The sequence below is a fragment of the Belonocnema kinseyi genome, chromosome 1, assembly GCF_010883055.1.
Source record: "Belonocnema kinseyi isolate 2016_QV_RU_SX_M_011 chromosome 1, B_treatae_v1, whole genome shotgun sequence".
In the NCBI taxonomy this organism is placed as follows: Eukaryota; Metazoa; Arthropoda; class Insecta; order Hymenoptera; family Cynipidae; genus Belonocnema; species Belonocnema kinseyi.
In genome coordinates, this window is record NC_046657.1 from 90,143,913 (window position 1) to 90,163,918 (window position 20,006).

Genomic DNA, 20,006 nt, shown 5'->3' on the forward strand with positions numbered 1-20,006 from the left:
TCGACACCTTGACAAATGTAATTCCATGTAGAAACATGCGTTTAAATAAAATATTTTACCAAAAAAGTTACCCACGCTTTAACTTGACAGACTGTATAAAATGGTGATTGAACTTGTAGAAGAAAGGGTCAAGTTACATATTTGGGTCGGGTGTAGTTGAGAAAATTTTGAAGGTATATTCAAAATACCTTAAACATTATCCAAGATGATAAAAACTGCTTGACTGAATTAAGATGTCGTTTGGTGAATTTGGGTATTCATATAGTTAGTTATGGATTATTATATATCAAAGAATCTAATATTTTTTCAGATTAAGTATCTGAAATTCATTAGACGCCATAACATTATTCTAAATACACGGAGAAAAATGGATGTTAAAAAGTAAAATCTAGATGTTCAGGGTGAACATATTATATGTTTAACTATAGGACAACAATCTAGATGTTCTAAGTTAACATCTGTAGATCTTAAAAAGTGAAATGTTACCCTCTAACATTCAGAATGTTCAACTGAAAAATCCGAGACATTACATGTATGGTTATGTCAAATTACGTCTATAAACATTTGAGGAGTTTACTTATTTATGGTCATTTAAGGAATTAATTAATAACTTATTTGTGAATTTTAAATTAAACCTTAGTGTTCGTTCGCGAACGACAAACAGATAAAGGGTATAAAATGTCGACCAGATGATGCATTCAGTCAAGTTCAGGTTATATTCAATATTTCTAATTCAAAATAAAAACGGGGATGTATAATCGAAGAACGAATGATCTGCAATCTGAATTAAATATTCTATCTATTTTAAGTTACTTAAATTCAAATTTTATTTCAAATTTATAAACCTTTTGTCAAGTGTGTTAAGTCAATAAACCTAAAACATAAGATCGCTTTTCTCTTCTTTGGACAGAAAAAAGTCGTTATCCAATTTTATTTAAGAACATCTAATATTTATTCTGTGGAAATGTTCCAAATGGTAATATTCCATAATTTTAATATTGAATGTATATAGCTTTCAAATGTAGTCGTGAAATTGCAATGAGCGATGCGCATGCGCTCGAACGGTTTTAACATCTGACTGTGTTTCAGTTTAACATAAAAATATTTTTACGCCCAACATCTTAAAAAGATGTTAAATGTTTGGCACGAATATCTGCGCATTAGGTGCTACAATCTTACCCTTTGAACATCTACATTTGAACATCCATTTTTCTCCGTATACCAAAAGAATATAAGAGAAGAAAAAAAAACTACTTAATAGTATTTGGAGATGCAAAATTGCTTGGTGATTGTTCTATCAGTGGCTAAATTTCTTTTGGTTGTTTTCGAGTGATTATATTTAAATGTTAGACATACTACAAATAGATAAAAGAGCATCCTTTTTTGTTAAACTTAAATGAAAAACCTGTTAAACCTAATGCAAATTTATTTTTTAATATTATCACAAGAATAAGTAACATTTTTATATACTCTGAACGAAACAGTTTCAAATTAAATTCAAATTAATAGAAAGTATGACGAAACTTTTGGACAGGAATTAATTCTAAACCTTTGGATTACGTTTGATATATAAAAATCCGTGGGACCAGTTTATTTATATCAAACAATATCTAACTTTGATAATATGAAAAGAGAAAACCAGTTTAATTTGAACTGCTTTGTTTTTGGGATAATTTTATTGCTCAAGGCATTATAAAATTATATTTTCCGATACAGATAAGATATTCTTAGACAAATAGACATAGACAAAATAGACTGAAGATTGTTTTAATACGGTATTTCAAATTTCTTTTTACATATTTTTAATAAACAATTGAGACCTAAGCCCAAAACAAGCACGTATGAAGGAAAAATTGGTTTTCAAAAGTCGAAAATTTGGATGGGCTTGGTTGATAAAATGCTTTCATCTTGAATCTTACTTATTCAAATTTAAAGCCGATTCTAACCAAAAGGAACCTTTCAGAGTTAACTTCAAGAAACTGCGTCCTCGGGCTCCGCTGTTCAAAGAGTCAAAGGTCTTCGAGGAGTTGCAGAAGGAGGCTACGGCGGAACCACCCCAGGTGCAAGAATTAAAGCGCACCACAACCTTCCTGCAGAAGCCAGAGCGTCCCGTACCGAAGCCAAAGTCAGCCAGGGGTGAAGAAACTACAACAGCTGAATCCCAAGAAACTTACAGAGTCATCATCAAGAAGCAGTCAAAGAAAAGCATAACTGAGCGACTTCTGGAAAAGGGACTCTTGGAGCCAGGATGTGTAAAATCGCCCGAGCCGAGATCCGAGGTAAAAATGTATGTGCCGAGTTGGGTTGCTGAAGCGGAAACTCAGCAAGTTGCGCCAGAAACTACGAACTTTACAGAGTTAGACGAACCTACCGATTTTGTAGAATCAACTGAATCTACAAATTTGGTAGAATTTACTGAATCAGCTTCTTTTGAATCAGAGGACTCCATAACTTTTCTAAAATCAAGCGAAACAACAAACTTTCCGGAAGCAACTGAACGCACGTACTTTCTAGCGTCAACTGAACCTAACATTATTTTAGACTCCATTGAACTCGCGAATTTTGTAGATTCAACAGAACACAGTTCTCAAAGTGTTAAGCCTAGCGATTCTACCATGGATAGGTCTGGATTGAAGACACGTAAGCCTAAGAAACTATATATGAGAAACCGTTATTTTGAAAACTGCATTCTGAGAAGGAAGCATTCTGTCGAGAAAAAGAAGGGAGTGCCGAATGTACGACTTTATCGAAAAGGCCACTATTTAAATAAGATTGTACATTCTTTCACAGAAAAGCGTCCTGATGATAAGACAAAAATCCCCGCACAACCCATCAGGAACGTAGGCAGGTCTTTTAAATTCAACATCAGAGGTCACTATGTTCAAAAGTATCTTGAACGAAAAGGAGACTGGGTAGTAGAGACTGCGAGATGCAGTGTTCGGAGTTTCCTTTCTTCTCCTAAAACCACCTCTTCCAGAACTCTTTGCCGCAAAGGTCGGTACGCGAAACGCATTTTCTCAGAGTACGCGAATTCCTCCAAAGTTCTTTTGAATTCAATCTCCTCACCTTGCACTTCTGGTACATCTAAGCCATCTCCGGATTTCATCTCCTCCTTCAAAGAATCGCTTAGCAATGAAATATTTCACAGGGGTTGCAAGAGGCTCTGGTCCAAGTACAGGACCGAGTCTAGTTGGTTCGATTGGGTTAAAAATCTGAGCGGAATTTCGTTTAGGGTTACGAAGAAGGTCCCTGTTGAGGGAGAGCTCGCCTGCAAGGAGAAGGCCTTGGATGTAGATAATATTAACGATAGTCGCAGACTTTCCTTTGTTCCAACGGTTCTTTATGATGGATTGACTAATAAAATTGGGGTCGATTTTACTAGAGTTGTGGTCTATGCCTTCGTTCCTTGCGCTTCCGTTGTTCTACTATATGCGTACAAATAGAGGCATAGAAGGAATGTGAGAATACCAGCCACTGGATTGTGGTTTTCTCTGTTTTGCGAAATTAATTTGTGAAATTGGTTTAGGAATACCAAATCCAAAAGAAGAGAGCGTAATTAATTATTACATTTGTTGATGTGGTCTGTCAAGCTATATTCGATAATACGAATTTATAAATTTAATTGAGCAACTGCTTTTTAATAACAGATACTTGAAGAGAAGTGCTAAGCGATAATTTTGAGAAAAATTAGGATTATGTTCATCATAAGCCGTGGATTCTTGTAGTCTATAATAAACTTTTTTTAATCTTGAAATTTTCCAAGATTGAAGTTTTCAAAGCAAAAAATCCTGGACTTCACAATTTCCTCTAACTGATTTTCTTCCTCCGGATATATCAGGCACACACGGACATGGAACTATAATTAAGCACTGCCATCGAACTTCATTTAATAATCATGATTATTTTTAGATTTAGAGAAAAATCACACGTCCTTGGACGACTGTGACAGACCCACTGTCATAATGGATCACCCGCAAATGCATACAAACATGTTTATGTAAAATAAATGTGTGTTCGTATAAATCGTTTGCTCTCTCATTATGATTTGTAATACGGCATGTTTTTCAGTAAGTAGCAGTGATTGTACCGTAGTTGTAACAGAGTTAGTCTATAACTTTGAATTTAAGGCTTCATACATATATACAATACGTACATGCATGTATGTAAACACATGTAAACATAGAGAAACACAAAGAGCGATTTGTTTGTCCGTATATGACCCGCGAACATTGGATCGAGTGCACGGGTACTACCGTGACTCGAAAGTTCAGATTAAGAGCAATAAGAATGCATGTTATTGTTTACTGTAATCGATTGTTGAAACTGGACATCTGAACGTTAATAAAAGGCACAGTTTGACAGCAAATGCCTTCCATGTTCGATAACCCAGGCCGGTAAAAACGTAGTATGCAGAAACTCATTTAAACGAAAACATCCCAATATCCTATCCTTCTGGCGAGTGTCGGTAAATTTTTTTGTTTTTGAGAATTTATTTGCTAATATTCATTTATGACGCTGAAACGAATGCTCATTTTGTTTACACTTGATATTTAAATAAATTTAAAAATGCGGAGAAGTAATAGCTGTAAGCATTTAAACTTAAGAGAGTACTGGTTTCAACGCTGCGATGGATTTTGCTTTATTATAAATGCCTTGATGCTCCATATTTACTGCTTTCTCATATTGTTATATTTTTACTTGAACTAGAATATTGTTTGAACGTTAGCAGAGGTTGGATCAAAGTGAATTTCTGGGCTAAAATATATGTTATCTTTTTCTAATATTCAGGAATATTTTAGAAAAAATGAGCTAGAAATATATTTAACATTACAGAATTTCTCGATAATCTAGAACATTTCAGTACATTATAGAAAATTTCAAAGTATTCTAAAAAACTCAATGAATAAAGATCCGCAATTTAATAGTCATTAGTTAATGATTTTGCTTAGCCCAGATAATCTTTTTGGCTATATGAAGAGATTGCAATTATTTTACTAATATTCTCTATACTGCCGTCGCAAATACAATAGCAGCATCCGCATTTAGAATTTTCGTTAATTTGGTCACATTACCAAATTTTTTAACAAAAATAAAAGTCTCTCTTGCTGTTTAGGTTTATGAACGTATATTTTATACATCACACTGACAAATCTTTTTTGTAAATCTAAATGGAAAAAGGCGCTTATCATTTCTTTATTAAATTTAGTACAGTCACAGGTGACTCATCCGAAATGCTAACATAGTAGAAATATAATTCCTAAAATTTGCAGTATATAGTAATTACCACGTTTAGCAAATAAGGCAACTGAAATAGTTTCTTCATGATTTCTTCGCTAATTATTCGCAATATCGCTTATTGCTTTTTAAACCCAAAAAAATATTATATCCAGTTCACCGACACTCCATTATTTTATGAATGCCACAAGACCAAGAATAATCATGTTTTTAAAATTTAGAAAACCACACCGGCCGCAACCCCCGATCCCTGTGGAAGGTCCGATTACGGAACAGATTCCCGTCCGGAATCAAAAGCGGAAGTTGTGGATTCGGAAGCAGTGGAGGCTGAAGATCAAGAGCAAGCAGAAATTACAGAGGCAGTGGCCGAAGAACAGGAAGCACGCGTGGAAGAGCCTGCTAAGGAGGAAGAGGAGTCCATAAAAATAAAGGAGGACTTGGCGGAACCAAAGCTTCCGTCTTTGCCACAACTAGACGAGCAGAAACTTAAAGAACTCGTCAAAACTGAAATCAGCCTTGAAAAACAGCTTGAGAGTGTTCAGAAGCAACTATTGGCTTTGAAGCAGCTGCCAAGTGAAATTGAAAATCACTTGAGAATCGTTTCAGAACAGTTGTATAAAATAATGGAAATGAGTGGCGTGCGTAATGGGAATGATGGAAATTGCTGCCGATGCTCCAGGGGTAAGAGAGCGGAACGGATGACTGAAATGGAGCATGTTTGATTTGAATTGAAGTTTGTAGTATCTTCTATACATCCTTTATGGAGAAGCACGTTTGCCGAATAGGCATTTAAATCGTTCGCTAATTCTTAATTGAATTCACGAATGGATTTCAGTGTTTGAGGCTATATAGACCCGAATGTTTTTGATATTGTTGTTTGTTAGTTATGTATGTGAAAAGATTTTAAATAAATGTTTTCTAATAAAATTGCATCGTAACCTATATGTAGAATGTTGTGATTCCACCTTTTATTAGTTAATTATTTAGACAAACTCAGAAAAAATCAGTCATTGCTTAATACTCAACAAACTTGAAAAAGTTTAGATAATCGTACAAAATAACCACATCGTTAAATATAAGAATTTTCAAAACAAAAAAATTTTAATTCAAATTAGAAACAATAGTTGGTTCTGTAATTTTTTATTCAAAATTAGTAATATGAGATTTCGTATTTATCTTTCTAGCTTATTAATAATAAAACTTGATTGAGTTCGTAACAAGATAAGATATGTACATATCAGACAGAAGTACAGTAATAGCTAGAGCTTTTATCAAATCTTTAATCACATTCATCCAGTTAGAACTTTTAATCTGTTCAACTATTTTTTAACAATTCCTCATCAAATTGACCACAGTTTTATTCATTTAACCAAAGGATAATTTACCCGCCTTTGCGCTCGCATGTTAAGGTTATATTCGCTTACTGTACAAAAAGTGTTACGTGTGGGGGAAGGGGGTAAAATTAGCAGGAAAAAGCGTTGCGTATTTTTAGAGTTTCTAAATATAAAGTTATATATTTATAAAGTTTCTAAATTATTCTGAAAAAATTCTTTGATCGGTCTGCAATAAAGTTGAATTTTTGAAATTCATAAAAATAGGAGTAATTTCAGCGTTCATTAATCCTATTTCTATCACTCACAGAAGAAGAAAAAATACTATTATAATCTCTTGAACAGGTTGCAAAAGAATGTTAAATATTTCAAACGCTTGGGCAAACATATACTTTTGTTTAAACAAGTTTTTACACAATAACTTTTTTGTACGTAAATTACGATGATAGTTATTAGTTATATTATTAAACCTTTTCATTCCAATATTAAATAATTATTTTCAGATGAAGAAGCTGAAGAAAGAGAAGAAGAAATAAGGAAACAGCAAAAGTCTGAACTTGAATGTCACTGTGTTCGAGAAGACTTTGGACCTGGAGAAAATCAGCAAAGGCTTTCAGAATCCGATGGCAGAAGATCTCAGGCAAGTGAGAATGAAGGCATTTCTCAAATTATTGAGCCGGATGATGGTGAAGAACCTGATAATGGAGAAATAGAAATCTCTGTGAAGAGCAACGAAGAGGATGATAATAGAGTAAAAAAATACGTCGTATCTTATGAGTCAAAAGTGGAATCGTTGACACGTGAGAATATCAGATCTAGAGAGCCCAGTCCAACTCCTTCCCAGTGTACAGGTAAATTACCAGAATTCTTTTTAAAAATAATAATTTTATCAAAGTTCGGAAGGAAAAAAGACTAACAATTATTTACGAATTAGAAAATGGTGAAATTTAGCTCACTGGGTTTCAAATTAAGTTAATACCATTCATTTTCAAATATCATTGTATCACTGTGCTGCGCACCTTTCCCAAATTATAACTGTTTTTAAAGAAATATTAAAACAATATTTTAATTATTATTTGTGATACTTATATGTAAGTAATTGAATTTATTCACCCAATGAAAGATGAAAGCAGTAATAATGAGAAGGTAAACGTCATGGATTATGCGGATGAATCAGATTATTTTTATTAATTATAGGGTCTAATCTAGGAAGCTTCGAACCAGATCCAAATGTGGATCCGAAAACACAATTGATAGAGGAGTTGAAGGTATCAAAGTCTGAAGAATTCTGTTTAAATATTTCCTCATGTTTCCCGTTTTTCAGTCCACTGCTAAACGTGTTCACTGTGCGTTCTCCCATTTGCACGCGCTCATTGTTCAAATAATAAGAATTCATATTTAATTAATTATTTGATGACTATATATATAATTAAAAATTTGTCATAAGGACAACCGCAGGATTTCGCCGGGAGCGGGTGCTAATCTGGAAAATTGCACCCGTTCCCAACGAAATCGCGGTAAAATTTCAGCCACAACCACGTCTTATATATATATATAGAGTCATCTTGTATTATGTCCTGTAAACTAAATCATTTTCCCCGAAGCTCCATTTATCATAAATTTCTTATAAATCGCAGTTGCCAACTGAGGAACACCTTAAGGATGCCCCTACATTAGCAGTGCCCGTGCAGAAATTTCCCCATCTTTCCCTATTTGAAGTTAAGTTCTGATGAAGCCCCTATCAGAATATCTAGTCTAGAAAAAACTAGTTGGGTCCCTATCAGAATATCTAGTTTTAGAAAAAACTGATGGGTGCCCTGTCATGTTCTAGTGAAGAATTCCATGCTTCGTATAGGTATGGCAAATCTATCTGTGTCTAATGGGGCCCCGACCAGAGAACGCCTAAAATCTTATTTTGCCTAAAATATAATTTCGAGGCTTTTTAAGGTTTCAGTATGCAAAAATAATGTTTTTATGGGTATTTAAACTCGTTATTTTCGAAAACTTGATTTAGGGCACTATTGAATATTTTCTTTGGGGTCAGGAAGATATTTTTCAGTTAAAGTTAAAGAAATACAACTGGCCTGTGCTGTTTTTTAAAGAGATAGATTCTGAATCCCATCTTTATGAAAGATTCTAAATGTTAGGAAAAAATTACATTTTAGGTTTAGGTTTAAATGCTCATGAAAAATTATATGTTCTGTGACTGTAAAAAGTTGTAAAGTAGTCTAAAATAGGAAAAACGAAATATTATACGAATAAAAATTTCAGTCGATTACATTTATTGATTTAAAAATGATTTTACAGATATTCATGTTAACAGTTTGTATATTTTACATTTAAATAATGTCGTATAATAATAAATATTTATCCCGACTCTTAGGCGATAGATTTAGGCTGGTATAGATATGTAGGTTCGATACCCCGTAGCGTTAGAAATTTCATTTGTAATATAATGTTTAAGAATTATATATATGTATTCACTATAAACAGGACCATTAATATTTAAAGAGAACATACTCACAATTAAATAATATTTATTTTTTAAATACTTTTTTGCCATATCTTTAGAGTATAGTAGTAGTGGGTGTTAAAATTACCCAAAATGTATGAATTAAATTTCAATTTTTGAAAATGTAGATGATATTCTGATCGTATCAAGCCATATGATGATGAACGGATAAAAGTACTGTCTGCCAGTACCCTGTAGGAGTACCGCAGGTACTTTTCTCTTTAATTTAATTGTAAGCGGGCTGACCCCACTAGAACCCTACTAGAAAATCGAGTAGGGCCCCCGTGGCCTGAGCGTTACGTTCCAGATGGGGCCCCGGCTAGTTTCCGTCACTAGAGTCCGACTAGAGCTATGGAAAACTAGTCAGGGCCCCACTCGAGCCCTTTTGAAATTTCTGAACGGGTGTCTGTCCCACGGACGCACAATGGGGCAAAGAAGAGCATGTGGGGAAAGCAAATTTTAGCCCACACTTTTTATCCAGCTTTTACCCCTGTTTTTTTTTAAAGTTGATTAAATTTCAAAGAATTTTGTTTGTTCAGATTTATGACAATTTTTTCAATTTCTTATTTAACAAAAACCTTTAAACAACTTTATTTTTAATTTTTTAGGAGTGTTATTTTTTTAATTTTTAAATTTTAACAATGTTCAGCTCATTGAAATCCATATTTTTGGTATAAAATGTATGAGAAATTACTATGAGATTACGATTTCTTTCAAATCGATGTGATTCACCAATTTGTAAAACAATTTTCATAAACAGATTCAGTTTTACTATTTTTCAATGAGAAGCTAAATTTTTTGTGTTAAACACTGAAAATGTTTTGCCAATGGCGTTTTATATTATTCTCAGAAAATTTGCAACAATTGTACATTTGTTTAACAATTTTTATAAACAAATGCACAGTTCGGCCATTTTTTAAATTAATAGGCTCGATTTTTTTTAAAAATCAACAAAAAATGGCTTTGCAATTACTTTTAACTATGATATTCAGAACATTTACTACAGCTAGTAATCATTTCAATCATTCTTCATACAAAAATATATAGTTTGACTATTTTCAAATAGATACACTCAATTTTGTTACGAAATCAATTAAAAACTTCTTGTCACCTTACTGAAAAACTCCTCATTATTTTTGGAAGTAGAAAAACCGAGGAAATAAAACGAGACAAAATAAACAGTTTATTTACATTTCATTGAATAAAGGCTCAATTGTTGTCGAAAAAAGTGCAATACTCTTACTATTGACTATTAAATTGTCGTCAGTTTGTAAAGTATTAAAGCAAAGAATAGAAAGAAAGATATTTTTCGTTGATTCTGCAAATGAAAATTGCGCCTATTTTTGGAGAAATAGCCAAACTGGGCATTTACTTATAAACTTTATGAAAATAATGAATAACTGTTAATAACGAGAAAAGTATCGTAACAAAGACTCATAGAAAAAACATGTAGCTGATTCCATAAAAAATGGAGCCTACTTGTTTAAAAATAGTAAAACAATGCATTTGCTTACATAAATTCTTTAAAAAATTAGCAATTATTTTCAATTTTTAAAGTATCGTATCACAGCTAAACTGTGAATTTGATTTAAAAAATTGTTTTAACAATTGTCAAATCGTATATGTTTTCGATTAATCGTAGTTGAACATTCATTTCTCGCCTATTGTATACAAAAATATAGATTGGAATCACCTAAACATTGTGAATTCCGAAAAATGAGTTTTATTCATTAGTTTGTTTATAAAATTATGAACAGTTTTTTCAAGTTATTGTCTAAACAATCATTTTTCATGGGTACTTTTTTGTCCCACTGTAGGACATCTTGTATTCTACAGATGTGATATATCCACGATACAGCAATTGGATACATTCTAGTGCCCCTCATAACAACAGGATATCTGCGATATCCCACTTATGTCCCGAGATATCTTGAGGTCAAGCTAGGAATAGCTACGGGATATTTTACTAGAGTGAATATATCTGTATCCCTCAGATATTTATAGAATCTCCCAGGATGTTTTTGGGACGTCTTTGACATATTTTCAAAAAATTCCATATGATATTAGAGTTATTTAAACATTATATTGATCGCGTGGGACTTTTGAACACTCCAAAAACATCCCAAGATATCCGAGGAACATTGTTTCTGTTCTGATGAGATATCACGTGGATGTCCCCTGGATGCCCCATGATATCCTGAAGAAATACCAGAGATATCTTTTAGATATGCTTTGCTGGATATCACTACAAGATGGATATTTCTATACCTTTAGGATGTCTATATGATCTTCTTGAATGTATTTGAGATATTGAAGTGGCTCACGTAAGATTTAAAAAAAATTGTTTAGATATATCTCACGTGGGTCATTTGAATATCTTAATGAATCCCAGGATACCCCAGGTGTATTGCAATATATGCCTTGTCCGGATATCTTGTACATCCTCCACATAAATCTCATGGATCTCCTCAGGATATCTAGAAAAAATGCGATGTCCCACAATACCTATTTTCTATAAGAGTATTTACTCAGAAGAAATTCCCCTGCACGTATTGAATTGACAACTTTAATCAATATGTTTAGTGTAATTTTTATAAGTAACCAGCCCAATGGGCACAACAATCGAAATACGCAATTAAAACGTTCTAAAAACGATTCTTCTAAGAGTCTTCGATGTTCTCAAAACGCTACAATGTTCTAAAAACGTTTTTGGAACATTAAGCGTTTACAGAACAGCAAAAACTCTAATATATATTCGACGTTTTTAGAACATTCTAATTACGGCTTTTAAATTTTGGGCACACTAGGCTCGTATCCAGTGGACAGGAAGACTTGGTCGTCTTTGTAATATCTTAAATATTTAATTATTTTGTTGCAAATAGCAGTCCACTATTATTTACTAATTCTAGATTTTTATTAACATTTTTTGTCTATAATCCATGTAAAAGTAACGTCAAAGAATAAAAAATATAAATTAATAATAAAAACGTCGTAAGGAGGCCTTGAGAACTCCAATCTCTGTCCACCTTTATTTTCCGCCCTATGGATGTCTCATGTTACAAGGTTTTAGGACTTTAGACGTACCGTGATAGCAAATGGACAGACAGTGAGATTCGTAGGATGTCCTAGGAATATCCAAAAGAAGGAATGTCCCCACGCCCATTATAAAACTTTTTTAATCTTTCACACAATTTTTACTGTTGAAATTAGTTTTAACAATTATAAATAATAGGGCAACAAAGAAAATATAAAATATTCCTCGCATGAATGTTTATGGTACTTTAAATAAGATACTGGGGGGTCTGCACGTTGACAATGAATCCACCTTGGGATTTGAGATTAAAGGAAAGGCTATGATTTCATGCGAGGCGCGTCATAATCCTGGGAATTAATCCACAGCACAGACAGGGGAGAAAGCGTTCCCAAGATCTCTGGCCCCAGGCTAAGCAATTGGAGCTCACTTACGGCAGAAGGTGGCGATGCCCCAACGATTTCTTCAATGACGACATGATAGCGGAAGTCCTCTCATCACAAGCAGAAGTGATACGTGGCAGGACTTTAGGGTAATTATATTTTCATCTTTTGCTTTGCTGATAATCTAAGACATCTAAGTATTTTGATGTAATTGCGATTTTCATAGATCACCCTCTATTTAGTCTGAATCGTTCAGTTCGTAAATATAACTGAAGTCTATACCAATTTATTGAACTTATAGTTTGTCAGGCTTTCATTAAAATTATTTTAAATAATCCAGGGTCAACTTTAAGAAATTTGAGAAGACGGCCCTCCCGAATTTTGATCACCTGATGAATTCGAGTGTCTACAAAATGCTTCACAAGATGGAACAAGAACCGAAAAAAGGCATACCTGTAAGACCGCCAAGAGTTAACGCAGCCGAGGACATTTTAGAAAGAGTTGTTAGTTGAACCTTATGTATATAATGAATTATTATTTCGATTTTAATTATGTTCTTTCAATAGCTATTAATACATAATAATATAGAAATTATGATTGCTATTGAAATTGAAAAATTGCGTTTTAGAATTCTCCTATGCTGAGTATGGCAGATGATAGGAGCTGCAGAAGCGTCAGTCACTAAAAAAGAGGACCTCAAGAAACTTCTTCTGATATGATTGAACGAAACTTAAACTTACTTTTTGTAAAGGGAAACTAAAATGGAAAACATAAAATCATACAGAAAAGAGAGTCCACCTAGAACTCTACAAACCACTCATATTTTTTTGATAAATTCATTTCATGTACTCATGGTACTTAGATTTTTACAACAGCTTTATTCATCTAGAAATTAAAAGAACCTGTGTGTAAATAATTGATTTAAAACGAAAATTCTGAGTATGTATCATCTATGAATAATAAAGAATTTAGACAGTTTTTCCTACGTGAACCTACTTTTCAAAAATAAAGTTAATAAACCCCATCATAATTAGCAAGTGAGGCATGCAAAAGGGGGATAAGAACTTGAAGGTTATTTTTAACCTATTTAAATAATACGGGCGAAGAGTCTGAAATGCTAATTCAATCTGGCAGCATGTATAGACTTATGCAATTTTTCAAAAAATATATATTTGTGATACAATAAAATTTCCGGTCCCATATGGTAGTTTTTAGCCACATTTGTGTCTAGTTTTTTAAAAATAATTTTGAATAATATTTTATTTTTCTAGTGTGCAAAGTTTTTTATGCGTGTTGCAAAAGAACCTTTTATTCATGAATTGCGTAGACGTGCAAGATGTGATTATCATTATACCTTATAAGTATACGCATTAGGGTGGTCCAAAATGCATTGAAACATTTCTTTTCACTCTAGAGGGCAATACACAATGTTTCAGGATTTCATCGAAACGTGTCTACGGAATAATATCACACTAATAACTTTTATTCCCAGCCCACCGTTACCCTCCCCACAGCGCCCCAAATGTAACCCAAAAATAAAAAAAAGTACATTCTTTTTCATCTTTTTCATACAAATAATTACTAATGGAGAATTTGAATATTTGCCATGACTGTTTAGAACATTTTCAATTGTTTAAACTAGTTTAAATTATTTTAACAATTATTTATTCTTAAAAATGTAAAAAAATAGTAGTATTTTCTGATTAAAATGCAATATTTTGTCATTGTTTCGTGTCGTATTATTATTATTATTATTATTATTATTATTATTATTATTATTATTACACCATTAAGCCATTTCCCTTTCGGGGTAGGCGTCACTCACTCGGCAGGGGAAAGGAGTAGTGTGTGGAAGGGATAGAGATTTTTAAGATTGATCCAGAATTCTCGTACTATTTAAGTAAATAACACGTTCGTTCCGCAACACTGCTCCGACCCAGGTTGCTGATCAATCTCTCTAGCAATCACCCCAAGCGAAGAACCTCACGAAGTCGTTATGTAAGGTTCTCCACTTAGGCCCATTAATAGCCAAGGTCTTTGTTTCAGGCGTCATTCACTCTACTGACACTCTTTTTATTAACTATTTGCCGCCATACTTTCCTGTCCTGGCATACTTCTCTAGCTTCTTTTATGTCCATGCATTTTTTCATGCAGGATCTCGTGTTTCTGTGACTTTTTATGTCTCTTCTAAGTAATTTTTACAAAAACATTATGTAATTATTTAAACAATTATTAATAGTTTATTTTTAAAATTTCTAAAATATGCTACTTTTCGTGGAATAATTACTTAATTTGGATACCTTTCTTCTAATGCTTAACAAATTTCTATTTTTTTAAACAATTTTTATTGGCTGAAGCAGTTATTTTTCGATAACTAAAAAAATGAAATAAAATAGAACACATAAAATTAATTACGATTTCAAATTATTTTGGCAAAAGTAATTATTTAAACAAATTATATTTATTTAAACAATTAAAAAATGGTTAATGTATTGTTTCTATACACTATTCAGTCAGAAACATAACTGTATGTGTTCAATTTTTATTTGATTTTTTTAGTTATCAAAAAAGAACTGCTTGAGCAAAAGATTGTTTAAGCAAATAGAAATTCATTAAGCATTAGAAGAAATGTATGAAAATTATTTAATTATTTAACAAAACGTAACATATTATACAAATTTGAATAGATAGTTGATATCTCTGGCACAATTTATAGAAATTTTGAAAATAGACAATAAATAATTGTTTAAATAATTACATAATGTTCTTAAAAAATTTACTACTACAAAAAATGACAAAAAATTACACTTCAATCGAAAAATACGATTATATAAAAAAATTGTTAGGAATAAATTGTTTAAATAATTTACATTTATTGAAACAATTGAAAACTGTTTGAAAAGTCATGGTAAATATTCAAATTCTCCATTAGTAATTATCTGTATGAAAAGGACGACGGAAATTGCTAAAATGTAAGAGTAATACGTAAGAATTAGAGAATGAGATGTATGTTTTTGTAGACCAGTAATCTAGAAAAACATACATCTCATTGTATAATTAGTAATTACTACACACTCGTCGACAAAACACCATCTTCTAATTAATACGTGAGAATGTATTTTTATTTGTATTTTTGGGTCATACTTGGGGCGCTGTAGGGAAGGTAAGAGTGGGTTGAAAATAAAAGTTATTAGTATATAATTTTATTTCGTAGACACTCCTCTTCAACCCATAAAAAGTTTGGCACGTTTTAATGAGACCGTGGAACATGAGTTCAATTTTTCAAAAATTTGAAATTTCCCTATGTTAATTAAATGGGATTTTGAAGTGCTCGGTGGTACGTGTTAATATTCGAATGTCCAAACAAAATTACAGATTTTCATTCTCCGAAAATGAAAACTTTTGAGGAGGGGGTGTCTTGCCCTATACCTCGAAAAGCGTTTTTTGGACCACCCTAATACAAATATGTATACTCGTATCGTCTTGTATGAGGCACGTAGTGACTCAAAGATCAATTAACTATCTTTTAAGAGATTAGTCAAAAATATTTGTTGGTTCCAGACTACCTTATTTCTGCGGGCCGAACTATTGGGACAATTTTAAATTAAGCAAAATCTAGGGGGGATTTTTTCTGAAGATTACCCACCCAAAAAATCGATGACTAAAAAATTGCCAAAGTGCAATTCTACGCTGATAAAAATAGTTAGGCCAACTATTTAGGTTGTAAGATATTGTTATACTGCTGGTTTATTAGTTGGTACAACAAGATCATTAGTGGCTGTGTCTATTCAATTAGTAACAGCGACTAATAAGATTCCAATGTGCACAAAATTTACAGAACCAAATTATAACAGTTCAAAAACGTCGTAAGTCAGTTTAAATATCGTTCCTTAAACAAGCAATGTTCCGGAGACGTTTTTAGGACGTATCTGCCATGAAACGTTTAGCACATTTTAAAAAAATCGGATAGAAATTTAATATAGATGTGAGCACAGGTATTTAGATATACCTTAAAATAAGTTTAATATTCCATCATGCTGCAGAAGTAGAATTAACATAAAAAGTACTGAGTTTGATGATGCCTTAGGTGCACTGGAACTGCGCCCGCGTTCAACCACACTGTCAATCTGAAAACGGAATTGCGCCAGAGCTAAAAGGTGTAAAAGTAGCCCGTGTAGAAAATGCCCTTATATTTCCTACTTTAAACAGGGAACTGGTCGGGTGTTATTAAGGGCAACTTGACTAGAAAATGTTATGCAGGCTCTTGTCAGGGGTGGGCAGGGTTGCCTCTGTTTGCTTTCTAGACAATTAAAGGCAAGTTTAGAAAGGTCCTAATTTAGAATTTAGGTAGGCACTACTCAAATACGAAAGATATTTCTATATATTTTTCAATATCTATAAAACTGGAATTTTTAATAAATTATAATCATATGTGAGGTGCGCCGAATCGAAATCGAGGTTTTTACACCTTTTAATAGTTTCTAAGTTATTTTTTTAAATGAAACCATTGGAAAAAATTTCCTAGCGTTATTATTGCTAATAATTGAGTTGTTAGGTACCAGAGAAATCAGGCGTTTGCTCGAGAGCTCGAGATTTTGTGAAACACCTCCCACCACTTACTACTGCATCTACGCGTCTCATCTTTACCCCGCCCGTGAGTCGCATCAACGACAGATCTCTTTCCGTGACAATGTAGTGGTAAATGGAGAGGGAAGATTTCTTGAGTCTTCCCTCTCTCCTAAAAGTCGCTTCTATCGGGTTGACTTCGACCGGTGTCTCCAGAATGTAGGCTTTTTCGGCTCCTATCACTCTTCCATCTGGGAGCGACACATTCAAACGTAGCGTGTCCGAGAGTCGACTCTGTGCTCTGTTAAATGCTGCGAAGCCCAAGCCTTCGTAAAAAGCAGAAAATGCACGAGCAGGAACCCGAGCTCTCCCGATCTCACGAATGACGATCTAGCTGCTCCTCAATTTATTCAGGTTTTGAAATCTAGAGTTACCTTAGAACCATTAGGCTTATTGCGAAGAGGCAAATATAATTGACTTTATGTAAATGGATATAGGAGAAAAGACTTCTGGGTCTAAAATGTTTCAAATTTAGTGATGCATGCCTCAGTCATATTTTTAACAAACAATGGATTCTTAACAAAGAAAAAACAAATTTTCGACAAAATAGTTTAATTTTTCAACCTAAGAAATTACTTTTAAAAATAAATTTTTTTAACTTAAACATTGTAGTTTATACTGAAGTTTGCAGTTGAAAAAATTAATTTTCAAACCCAAATAAATGCGAATTTTCTACAAAAGAAATTAATTTTTATCTAAAACAAATGAATTTTTATCTAAAACAAATGAATTTTTAAAGAAGAATTATACGCCAACAAAGAAGATAAATTTATAACTAAAAAGAAAATTTTGCAAGAAAAAAAAGTGTCAACAAAATTGTTCAATTTTTATCTATAGAAACGAAATATAATTTTAAAAAAAGTATTCGATCAAAAATGGACAAAATAAATATGGACAAAAAAATAATAAGATAGATAAATTTGTAACGAAAAACGGTTACATTATCAGTTTAAAAAATCAATTTATTATCAACAATTTTCAGCAAAATAGTTTAATTTCCAAAAAAATACTTGAACTTTCAACCATTTTATACCAAAATAAAATAAGTTTCAGCGAAAATGCATTTTCATCCAAAGAAATGAATTCTTGATTAAAATAGATGAATTTCTAAACAAGAAGAATAATTTTCAACCAAAAATAAGAAATTTTGACTGAGTAAGGTCAACTAACTTATAAGCCAAATTCAATAAAAAATGATACAGTTAAATTTTTAGTATAACAAAATGTTTTGTCAACAACAAAAAAATCGAATTTTCAACAAAACATTTAAATTATCAAACAAAATAGTTATTTAGAAAAAATGTAAATAGTTTAATTTTAGATGGAAGAAATGAGTTTTCAACTGAAAAATGTTTTTAAAAAAACACACACACAATCGAATGTACAGCAGAATAGTTCAATTTTTAAACATATAGTTATATTTTTTATTTAAAAAATTATTTTTTAACCAAAAATGGAGTGGAATGAATTCTGAGAGAAAATTAAAAAAAATATCACAATTTTTTAAAACGTTTTCGTAATTTTGATATATTCTATCATTTTAGAAAAAATAAGGAATTTAATTCTTATTAAGCTTTCTTGCGCAATTTTGTTGCACCATTTTTTGCTATGTTTATGTTGGTTTGTAAATTTTGCTTTCAAATTTTAGTAAGTTTACCAGATATTCAGAAATTGTGTAACGATTAAAAAATAATTAAAACTTGCAAAAAAATCAGGAAAAATTTGAATAGTTCTTAAAAATTTTAAGAATAGAAGGTCTGAAAATATTAAAAAACTTACATTTTTTTTAAATGTAGATTTTCAAAGATTTCAAAAAAATAAACTTTAGAAGCTTTAAGGGAATTCCGAAAGATTTCAAGGAGATAAAATTATTTTTCTTAAAATTCCTGTGAGAAATTTAGAAGATTATATAAGTCAAGTTTTTTACATCTTGAATGCTTTTTTAAAATTTTGAGAAAAATGTAGTAAGTTAAAAATATTTTTTTGGAATTTATTTTGTTTTAAACGTATTAGAAATATTTAAAAACTTGATAAAATTTCTCAAATATTCGTTGATATCTTCCAAACTTCTAAATGTCCTAAACATCTTTTAAAAAGACTCGAATTTTTTAAATATTTTTTTAAATCCAAAAAAAAAACAAATTTTAAGTTCTCTAGGTTCTTTTTTGATACACCTCTTTTCATGCTACTTTAGGCTATAATCACAATTTTGAGGATTTTAAGAGAAAAAGCCAAAAAGTTATTAACTTGACCTCATTCAAAAGACTAATCATTTGACAAAAAGGTGGTAAAATTTTCCTTTGCACGATAAGAGAAATATCTATTTCTTCAACTTCAACTATAATTTGAAAGACGATTCTTCATAGTACACAAATATCGTACAATCTTAAAAACACCAACTATTTACAGGAATTATTAAAATAAAAATCATTGTGTATCATATTCAAATAAATTTTGGCAATATTTATAAAAGTATTAATATTTTTAATTCAAAAAATTATTGTATAGAGAGTACAGTTTTCTTTTGGAAATTTCACAACGGTTTTTTGTACCATGTTTGACCCTCGGCCAGAATCAAGGAAAAATAATCTAAAAATATGTTCATTAGTTATTAAAATGCTACAAAGACTTACCTTTACATTTTTTCTTCTCTTTTTATAATCAGGAGATATTTCTTCATAAAATAAATTTCGTTGGATTTATTTTACAATTATTTACAATCAATTTCCAATTGAAATTTTTTTACAATTAAAATAAAATTGTAAAAGTTAAATTCTGTAATTTTAAGATAAGTATTTTAAGGCATTAAAGATTTTGTAAAGATTTCATATATAATAAAATAAGTATTATCAGTTTTTTTATAAATTTATATGTAAATAATTATTATA

The 20,006-nt window shown here is 31.7% G+C and overlaps 1 protein-coding gene across 6 annotated transcripts in view; it reads left to right on the forward strand.

Annotated features, from left to right (window-relative positions):
• Positions 1–13,443, forward strand: part of LOC117182490 (titin-like) — a 23,674-nt gene extending 10,231 nt beyond the window's left edge. For 4 of the 6 annotated variants that reach the window (XM_033375614.1, XM_033375671.1, XM_033375646.1 and 1 more), the window contains 7 exons: positions 1,964–2,279; positions 5,457–5,916; positions 7,070–7,417; positions 7,764–7,834; positions 12,478–12,641; positions 12,833–12,995; positions 13,121–13,242. In XM_033375614.1, coding sequence (XP_033231505.1) covers positions 1,964–2,279; positions 5,457–5,916; positions 7,070–7,417; positions 7,764–7,834; positions 12,478–12,641; positions 12,833–12,995; positions 13,121–13,177 — 1,579 coding nt within the window. In that variant the 3' untranslated portion in view covers positions 13,178–13,242. Of the gene's footprint in view, positions 1–1,963; positions 2,280–5,456; positions 5,917–7,069; positions 7,418–7,763; positions 7,835–12,477; positions 12,642–12,832; positions 12,996–13,120 lie in introns of those variants that run through there. The other 2 variants (XM_033375676.1, XM_033375685.1) reach the window with 2 other exon arrangements.
• Positions 13,444–20,006: the final 6,563 nt, after the last annotated feature.